Here is a 10057-nt window from a genome sequence, read left to right as displayed (position 1 = left end):
TCTCTCGCCATCTATCGTCGATAAATCAGAATTGCACCCACTGTCGAAGCTCATTACACCGGAAATTGCGTCACCTTCATCACAAAGATGGCGACCGTGACAACAGGTGAGACCGTCAAGGCCCGGCGAGCTAGACACAATACTTAACAAAAACAGTAAAATACTCATGGAAGCATTTGTGAGACATGGCGTCCAATGTCAATTGTTAGCTTTGTCCCAGCGGCGGGGGTATTTCTTGTTCATAGCGTGTATCGCTAACGAATGCTTGTTTCCTTTATTTAGCGGCTAAACGATGCTAACATGTATTTGCTGCTGGTGGGTTTACGATGGTGTCTTAACGTCTTATTTCATCTTTATGGACGGAGCTTAGAGCGGCTTCATCTTTCGTTAGGTCAAGCTGGCGAACTTGTTTGTAAGTCGTGCTGTCGTTAAGATTTTAAAGAGTAATATTCACAATTGACTGGTGGAGATTTCTCTCAGTTTAGCTCAATGCACCGCAACATAATAATTGTAACATAGCTTCTTGTGTTTTATGTACCAAGGATGACCCAATTCTTTCTTTGTGTCATTTAAATTATACGCGTCTATTTCGAAAGACTCGTTTTATACGAGGCTCCTCGTATAAAAGTAGCCGGATTGTAACGTATGTGTGTCTTCGCTTTATTCTTTAAGCGCCTGCGTGTTAAAAAAATAACTTTGTAGAACGGTACTATTTCTGCATTTTTATCTCTTTATCTGCTTCGTTGTTTTTCCAAGATTACATGGTTGGAGCAGAAATGGAGCATAAACAGTTCTATGATCAAAATTTCCACCAAAAAAAGGGGAAAAAAAGCGTCTTTTGACTTTTAAGAGCCAGTCAAAATGTGGGAAATTGTGGACTCTGTGGGTGTCGGATGGTAATTTAGCCGGGGTGAGAGTTGTCTCCATCCATCTGAGTTCATTGGTTAGTCAGAGAGTTTTGGCCGGTTATTGTTGTGGCAGCTGTTGTGCTTCCTTCACTCTGTCTCTGTAACTCAAGCCTCAAGATGTTTCATCACTGGTGGTATAAATAACCTCCAGCTGCTTATGGTCAGCATGTGTTAGTCCTCCACATACTGCTGTCTGCTCCAGTTTGCATCTCCCACGGGGGTTTGGTGAGTGCCAGCTTCCCTCGCTGTAGTCTGCAGCGATACTGGCAGCCATCAATGCATATTTTAAGAAAGCAGATTTTTATATGAAAGATGATGACTTTTTGTTTCCCTCCCCCATTTGTACCAGTTTTTAATTTCATCATTTGCAGTTCACCTCTCTGCGTTTTTAAACTGAAAAATCTTGTTTTCAGTCATTCTTGTGTTAAATTGATTTTTTAAAATTTCTTTGCTTTGTTTTTGTCCACAGCCACCTCAGAGTGGATTCAGTTTTTTAAGGATGCAGGGATTCCTGCCGGCCTCGCTGTCACCTATGCAGTCTCTTTTGTGGACCACAGGTAACTAAAAGCCTTCATTAACGTGTCATTAGAGACGTATCGGTCGGAAAATCACTGATTCTGTGAAGGTCTGACGGTCCAAAACTGATTTTAGCTGATTGCAATTCCAGCCAGCAGATTGTTTTTTCTACTTTCTTTCTGTGTAAAAAAGAATTAGAAGATCTTCATAAAATGTGTATTGTAAATTTAAAAAAAAGGATTTTCCTAAAAAATGGAGCAGGTTACAGATTCTCTCTCCCTGTCTGCGTCGTTGGAAATCCAGTTTAATGAAGTCCTCCAGTTTGTAAGACAGAGGAAACTGTTTAAACGTCATGAAACAAATGATAGCATAGATATTCTCTAGTAAACTGGACAAAAATGTAAATCCAACACTTATATTTGCTCCCATTTTGCCATGAGCTGAGCTCAAACATCCAAATTCTTTTCTATACACAATGTCAAAGTTAAAGCAATTCTCCTTTGCAGAGAAAATCCATCCCACCTCGCAGGTGGGTCGTATTAAGATGCTGATTTCAGCATTGTTGTTGCACAGGTGTGTGTGTGTTAGGCTGGCTACCGTAAAAGATCTGTCATCAGTTTGATGCATCGCTGTGCTGTTAGGCAGGATTTCGGCTCAAACAGGGACATGATGTTTTAACGTTTTTAAACTACTTTTCCTTACTACGTTACTGATTAGTGCATGAAGCATTGTTACATGTGTACTGTGATGTTCCTGTTGTCCCTCTAAACTAAGTACATCTTCTTGTTAGCTGTGAGATTTCAAACAGTTTGACAACTTTTTAATAAAAAATCCTGCTGATTCTGTAACAGAAGTCAAAAGTGGAAAACAGCTAAACTGTGGTGTAGTGGGTTTTACTTTTCTGTTACTGCTTACATCTCTTCCTGCTCTTGTTCAGTGGCATTTAATAAAATAAGGAAATTGTTTTATTTATTAGAATCTCTTAATACTTTTATTTTTTCTGACTTGTCCATTTTCTTTGCTTGACAACTTCACAATTGAAGGATGTTGTTTTCAGCACCAGTTGATGGTGTTTATAATGTTTAGCTGCGGTGAAACTAAAACTGATGTCCAATCACAGCCAGTCTAACAGAAAATTAAATGATTCCTCTTGGCAGCCAGTTTCTCGGTGCATCTCTTTTTCTTATATCAACACTTTATGCATTTATCATCTCCATAATGTTTGCATCTGATGTTGTTTGCACTGTTGCGTCAGAATCCAGAAGAACATGCTAATGGACCTCAGTAAAGACATCATGATGGACCTCGGCATTACGGTCATCGGAGACATCATTGCCATTCTTAAACATGCCAAACAGGTGCACAGGCAGGTGAGGCAAGAATCCATGTTCATCTTGTAGCTACTTGGCTGTTGAGTTTTACTTCACCAAGCACTTACCAATGAAAACATTTGAACACGGTTTAAGGCAGGGTCGGCAACCCAAAATGTTGAAAGAGCCATATTGGACCAAAAAACAAATCTGTCTGGAGCCGCAAAAAATTAAAAGCCTTATATAAGGCTTATAATGAAGGCAAAAAAGGCTTTAAGTGTTTATATTAGCTATTTTATTGTCTAATTCATTCAGCCCCACCCTGCTCCGCTCCTTTCAGTCACACATCCCAGATGATTGGCAACTGACTCACCGGTTACAGCGACCAACAAACTGGAGCTGGAAGATGTTAAAAAGCTGAAAACAGCAGAACTTCTGCTGTTACCCAAATTACTGCTTTTGTCTAGAAACAAAAGCAGTAAAATGTTGTTTAAAATGTCGGGTTTACTTCTGGCCTATGATTAAAGTTAATTAGTCGGGTCACATCAGGCTCGGACACAATGTGTACTGGCTCAAGCCGGGTTGGGTTGGATTTTTTTTTTTTTTTTTTTTCAGGTCTGATCTAAACTCTTATTTCCTGCTGGTGTTGTTTTCTCAGGACATGTGCAAAATGGCAGCTGAAGCCATCACCTCAGGACAGACCAGTGTCCAGGCTGAGCTCAGAAGAACGGCCAAGACTCGTGAGTAAAGAGGATTTTATTTTATTTTTCTGTATGAGACGGAGACCAGAACACCGTGACCTTCACACGGCGACATATTGTCTTCCACCACAGAGCAGAGGGAGAATTAACAAAGACAGAAGGTTACAGAATGACAAAGGATTTTGTCAAACAACTTGCAACAACATATGAAACAGACCTGAGCAGCAGCACTCAGAAATAACGTCCAATGAAATCGGATGACTGTAGCGCAACCCTTTGTTCGGCATCAATAAATGCAGAACTCTCTTACGGAGGCCGCTTCTCCTTCAGGTTTGGGTTGTGTTTTCATTCCTGCCTCTAAAGTTAACTCTTTCTCTCCTTCTGCTGGACTTTTAAACAGATTTCAAATGTTAAAAATCGAGGCTCAGAGAAGTTGCCAAATTGTTATTTGCAATGTTGCAACTCAAAACAATCACTGCGGGTGACATGAAAGAAACAAAGAGCCTGATAGAACCTTCTCTTAGTGAGCACATCCTGGGCACATCCAGGACGGGAATCGAACCTGCGACCACCGGCATGAGGACTAAGGCTTCAATACATGGGTTGTGCTTTGCCCCTGCACCACCACCCCTTTTAAACCACTTTTTAGCTCAACTTTACAACGCTGGTGCAGATAAAGGATAGATGCTCTTCAGATAGCACTCCTGTCCCAGCAGCAGGCAACGCTGCATGACGTTCCTTCACAATCTTCTCCATAAATACCTGATCGATTTGTCAGCCCACCCAGAAGCCAGATGGAGAGCTGCTTGAATCGTTATGTGTTGTGTTAACGGTAATTAGACTGGCGCTGATTATTCACACACAGCATCTGCCATAGTTCAGATAATGAGGTTAGGAAATTAAGCTTTTTGTTTTAAGTTTTCTTTTTGATACATACTTTTTTAAAATATTTTTTCTGTCCTTTATGTCCCAGTGCAGCTCCTGTAGAGCCATTTTGTTCCACCGTACAGTGTGGGAGATATTTTTTAGGGTGCTGACTCTTCTTTGAGACACTCCTGAGAAGCTTGTGCAGTGACAGAGTATGTTGCTTTGCTGCAGGAGTGGGCAAACGATTATTTAGATGTTTGCGTAAAAGTATGACACATAGCAACAACCACGTTCCAGTGTTTCCTACTTCATCATAAGAATATAATACCCTGGACTTTTCATTACTACTGAGTAGAACAAACTTTTGCAGCATGTTTCCCCACAAAACTCATCATGTGATTTCTGTAGTTCTTGCAGGTTTTCTGTGCTGGCTAAGAGCTCGTAATGTATTAGATTTAATATTCTCTGCCAAAATGTTTTTTGTGCAAGTCAACGCCGCACAGCTTGAAAAAGGTGAAGATGAACCAAAACAGTAATCGCATCGTTTAAATATATGCTAACGACATTTGCACTTCTGGCTTTTCCGTAGTTGATTTAATTTAATAATTTGGGGTAAAAAAAACAGAGACAATATAAAAAAAATGTATCATATTTGTGTGATTTTAACAGCTGCTACTCGTATGATTGCCAACGCCTTGAGCCACGACTCCCCTCCCGCCACGCCAGTCCGCCGACCCATTGACAACCGGCTCTCAGTCACCGTGTCCAACTCGCAGGCGAACAAGAACAGCAAAGCAGGTAGATGACATGTTTGAATATTTTTGATGTTTAGTTGTCCTTCCCGTGGCGCCTTTTGATTCCCGTGTCTTTTTGCCAGTCGTAAGCCAGCCAGCAGACGAGGGGAAGCCTGCAGCAAAGCGCCGGCGTGTCACAGCTGAGATGGAAGGCAAGTACATCATCAACATGCCAAAGGGCACCACGCCTCGTACACGTCGAATCCTGGCCCAGCAGGCCAAGAAAGGTAGGCCTGACCCCGCGGTCTTGCCGACAGCCTAACTAACCAACAGCAGCACTCAACTAATCAACTCTAAATGCTCCTTTCGGTTATTTAACCAGCTTCACTAATATTCCTAACCAGGGTGATTATCCTTCCCTCACTCCTAATGTCTCTGACCTCACAAACTCTCTGCAAAAACTGAAATCTTTGCTTTTGCTTCGGCCTTGAAGAAATTTCAAAATGTTTCATAAAGAGTTCGCAGAACAATTCCTTCAAATCAGTATTTTCTTATGCTGTTTCTTCCTTAATTCTTGACACTTTTTGAACCCTCGTTCTTAAAATATTTATGGCAGCAAATTTTCCAGTAATGCACCCATCGCAGATGAACGACGATGTTTTTGCAGAACATTCAGTAGATTTGCTTCAGTTTGGAAACTAAAATCATAACTCAATAAATAAATAAAAAGTCTTGTGTTAAAAATTCAGCCCCAGAGTTGACTAATTGAGGATTTTATCAGCTTACCCTTATTTTAAAGAAGCACTATCACTTTTTAGTCTTAATGGACCCTGAATGTAGAAGAAGTGAGACTTTTTACACAGAGGCTTCCAAAAGCATTCACACCCCTTAAACATTTTCACATTTTGTTACAGCCACACACTTCAAAGTATTTTTATGGAGATTAATGCGCCAGAAGGCCAACGAAATGTATGATAAAGATGCATAGTTGATTTAAAAATATATATAAATCTAAGAATTGAGTCATGACTTTGTATTTGTGAAATGGCAATGTAGCTATCTCTAAAGTTAAAGTGATAAAAGATGTTACATTTAATCATATCAATAGTAGGCTTTAACTGTTACATTTAAAAATTAAATATTTGATAACAAATTTTTTGTATGAACCTTGAATTCCTAAGATGTATCCTTATTTGAGACTTTTTGTGATTTTGTTTTATTTAGTATTTCTTAAGTAATGTTTTACTTAAGAAATAGGACATTTAGTAGCTGTGCGCGGAAATTCAATAAATTACAATATTTAATTCAGTAAGTCCAACACCAAATGAAACAAATCTGGATTAATTATACAAACACTGCTGTTTTGACTTCCGTGGCGGAAAAAGGCTCAATAAACCTTTTGTCTAACCATTTATCTTATATAACCAAGAAAAAAAATAACCTTGCATAAGTGGTAACTAGGGCTAGCTGATGTGGCTTAAAAATGAAATATGATTTTTTTTTTTTTTTTAAATACTAAATTCAATTCTGAATTTGAATCAATGTTTTTCCTTATTTTTTTTCTTAAAAATAATTTAAATGACAAAAAAAATATCTTTAAAAAACAGTTTTATTTAAATTATTTTTCTTTGAGTCGACCTGAATTCAAAGACAAAATAAACAGAAGCCGTAAAACACGCGTGTCAAACAAGATGGTAGTTCTTGGGTGGGATGACATCGCTCTGAACTATGAAAAGCAAAGATTTAAAAAAATCAATAAAAAAAATCATAATTTTCCTAAAAATAAATCTCCAAAAAGACAGCATCGAGTTCATCGCTCACCCCTGTTTTCACAAGCTGTGACCTTGTGACAGAAACTGTTTGTTTCCCTGAAACAGGCTTAAAGCGCACCTCTGTGTTTGAAAGACTTGGAGCCGAATCGATGGCAGACACGACGACCAGTAACAGCAAGGTGAGTGCGGTCGCTGTGACTTCCTACTGAAGCCTGGAGTAAAGCTGTGACCTAACCTCGGCGTGTTCTAGCAGCCCACCGGGGTGTTCAGCCGCCTGGACAAGGGGGACGAGAGTGGAGAGACGCCGAAGCCGGGAGACACGGACGCAAACATGGGTGAAGATGACGAGGACACCGACGGCGAGGGCTCCGTCCTGCAGTATGCCGGCGTCCTCAAGAGACCCGCACCGTCGAAGAAAAAGGCGCCTGCTTCCAAGACGCCCCCGACCACCCTGCGTCGCCTGGGTGGGAAATTCAAGCTGCTTCCCTCCGATGCTCCCACCTCCTCTTCTACCTCACCCCCAAACGGCCTCCCTCCAGCCAAAATCAGCGTTCTTCAGAGACTGGGCAAGCCCCCCGCCACGGGCGCAGCGGCGACGCCGGCGTCTGCTGACACTCAGGACAACAGAGTGACGAGCACCAGATCCAGAGCACTGGAGAAATCCACTACGGCCAGTTCAAAGGTCAGCAGCAGCAACAGCCCAGGGGGAGGAGGGGAGTCTGCGGGGGCCAAGATGGACGTCAAGGCTGTCAGTGTTTTCAAAAGACTGGGCAGCAAGAAACCCTAACGCCATGATTCAGACTCTTACTGTAGAGTTTGCAGCCATCCTCCTTTTCCTTCGTACAGGAAGGCAAGTTGGTACTATTATTATTATTATTATTATTATTATTTAATGGGTTTTTTTTTTTTGTTTTTTTTTCTCCTGCTGCCATTGATAAGTCACTTTTATTTGGTCTTGGGACTTTTATTTAAAAGCTTTAGTAATGCCGTGTTTTTATGTTGCTTTTTTTAATCGTGTCATATCAGCCTTTTCTGTATTTTATGTTAAATTATGAGCATGAGCGGAAATGCTGTTCTAATTTTCCCTGTTTACTCAACATGCAGGTGCATCAAAACAAGTTGGAATGTCATCAGAAGCCATTTATCTTAATTATTCAGTTCAAAAAGATAAATTCAGATAAATATTCATTCCACTCACAGCGATATACTTTACTCTTTTATTTCTGTTCACTCTAATATAAACCCAGAATTCTAAATGAAACCATTTAAAAAAAAAAAAAAAGAAAAGATTTTTAATACAGAAGAAAGAAAAGTTTCACTTTTTGAATTGAATTCATGAAATCAGCTTTCAGGTGATATTCTGGCTGTTTTAAATGCACCTGTGTAAAGACTGCTGCCTACACTCTCCATTTAACAATCCTTGAACTATGCGTAACTGTGTAAAATTTCCTAAAAACATAATGTATTAGTTAGCTGGATGAATTTAGATTAGCTCCCAGCAGTTGGACACAGTACACATCCCGAGATGATTAAGGAATTTAAATGTGTTCTCCTGACCTAAAAATACCTCCTGCAACATGATCACCATCAAAGGCTTCTGAGCTTTTTTAGAAGATAGAAAATAGAGGTTAAAAAAAAGATCATGCTGATAAATCCTCATGGAACACTTAAGACTAGAAGAGCAACATACCTCTGCTTCAGCGCTGTGTTGGAATGGTAGTAGCACCTTTTATCCTTTTGACCACAAGCAGAGCGTTTTCTACAGCCTACTTGAACCCGTGTGAGTAGAAAACCTGGTCTGCTTTTTGTATTTCCACCCGGACGCTCTGGTGTTGAACCTCAGAGGCGACATCAGTTCACTGTAGATACTTCACCTCAGTCCTCTTAGAGATTGTTCGAAGCTGCAGTTGGTTGCACTGTAAATATTTTAAAATGTTTTTATGGTTTTAAGGAAAAACAAAGCAGAGCAAAAAAAAACATCAGCATTGATGATTTTGTTCTTTTTTTTAAGATATTGAGGAAAAAAATGTTCTGTTTTTGAACAAATTGTGCTTGAAAAATAATAGAAATGTTATATTCAATGTCTGCATTAGCCTATAAAGGCAAAGTGAACACCCGTTTCCTATGAAAACACTTGAGCACCTCATTTATCAATAAACCTTTTCAACCTCCGGTCTGCACGCGGTGATTTTCATGGTTTTTTGAACAGAGACGTCAATAGAAGAACATCTGTTGAGACAGTTCATCTCCATGGGGGAAAAAAACATTTAACATTACTACCACCTGTTGCTTATCACTCTAAAATACTCTGAAATCGTCTCACTGTAAACATAGAAGTTAAAAACATCGGTGGATGTTTAAACAGAGAATTCCTCAAGATCAAGATTAAAACCGGTCTTGACTCCAAATTGTAACTATCAATTTAAGTCTTTGCTAAAAGACAAAACAGCCTCTGCTTCTGTTCAGTGAACAGACTAAAGTGCACTGTTGCTTCTTCTATAGCATTTAAGAGAAGGTATCAGCCAGCTAATTAAGCACACTTGAATAATTGATTATCTTTAGTAGTTATCTCCTCTAGAGCAGGAGAGTCTCCTGGTTTGTGACAATTTGTGGGATTCACTTAAACCTCAATGGTTGTGGAAAATCTGGATTTCCTTTACAGTCTTCCTGTGCATACGGTGTGGGGCAGAAATTAATTTTTTGTTAATATTACAATATAACGGTGACTCTTACCCCAGTACTGTAAGAGATTATTGCAGTCATTGCAAACAGTATTTGGTAAGTGGAAAGCTGATTTAAAGGAATCTTAAGATGCAGAGCATGAGTTCAAGCAGATAGCAACTTAAGTATTTATTTACAAGTAATTTACTACTAATAATCACCAATAAAAGCTGCATCACAGGCATAAATATAAACTTGTACAATATCTGCAGTTGAGTTTTATTTACAAACTAATTTTCCAAAAATATGTTGTAGTTGACAAATTGATAAATTTTGCTTTGCTCATGTTTTTAAACACCACTGTTGAGAAAAACAAGCAAATGGGACATAAAAGAAACAAACACTTTTAACATCCACAGAAAATATATTAGTAAGTAAACATGTTTGGAGAAATCTAAAATGCCTAAAGACCACAATGTCAGTACTGTGATGAAAAGGCACACAGATTGCTTCGACAAATGGCTTCTCTATGTAAATAGTGTTTTCCTTTTTTGTTGTCTGTTAACAATATTAAACAGTACACAGGTT

At 39.3% G+C, this 10057-nt stretch overlaps 1 protein-coding gene across 7 annotated transcripts; it reads left to right on the top strand.

The window, feature by feature from the left end:
* Nucleotides 1-20: 20 nt before the first annotated feature.
* cunh19orf47 (chromosome unknown C19orf47 homolog) lies at nucleotides 21-8981 on the top strand. Of its 7 annotated transcripts, none has more exons than XM_015002645.2 (8): nucleotides 21-106; nucleotides 1378-1465; nucleotides 2680-2794; nucleotides 3393-3474; nucleotides 4972-5100; nucleotides 5180-5323; nucleotides 6914-6987; nucleotides 7062-8981. In XM_015002645.2, the coding sequence occupies exons 1-8, from the start codon at nucleotides 88-90 to the stop codon at nucleotides 7593-7595; spliced, it is 1185 nt and encodes a 394-aa protein (XP_014858131.1). In that variant the 5' UTR covers nucleotides 21-87; the 3' UTR covers nucleotides 7596-8981. The 7 variants fall into 7 exon arrangements, with proteins under 7 accessions (XP_014858131.1, XP_087868094.1, XP_014858129.2 ...); XM_088011968.1 differs by having other exon boundaries at nucleotides 7059-8981; XM_015002643.2 differs by lacking the exon at nucleotides 21-106 and adding an exon at nucleotides 123-412 and having other exon boundaries at nucleotides 5180-5248.
* The last annotated feature ends 1076 nt before the right edge of the window (nucleotides 8982-10057 follow it).

Source organism: Poecilia mexicana, unplaced genomic scaffold (assembly GCF_051168715.1).
Source record: "Poecilia mexicana isolate PSO_F unplaced genomic scaffold, ASM5116871v1 scaffold_13, whole genome shotgun sequence".
NCBI classification, from domain to species: Eukaryota; Metazoa; Chordata; class Actinopteri; order Cyprinodontiformes; family Poeciliidae; genus Poecilia; species Poecilia mexicana.
The sequence above is the reverse complement of the archived record's forward strand: the minus strand, read 5'-3'. Positions and strand labels throughout refer to the sequence as shown.

Excerpts from the sequence above, each read along its gene's own strand:
- cunh19orf47 (XM_088011966.1), top strand. The coding sequence starts at position 301 with ATGTATTTGCTGCTGGTGGGTTTACGATGGTGTCTTAACGTCTTATTT. Across the intron at positions 3,475-4,971 it reads CAGAAGAACGGCCAAGACTC|CTGCTACTCGTATGATTGCC; the intron begins GTGAGTAAAGAG and ends TGATTTTAACAG. Across the intron at positions 5,324-6,913 it reads GGCCCAGCAGGCCAAGAAAG|GCTTAAAGCGCACCTCTGTG; the intron begins GTAGGCCTGACC and ends TCCCTGAAACAG.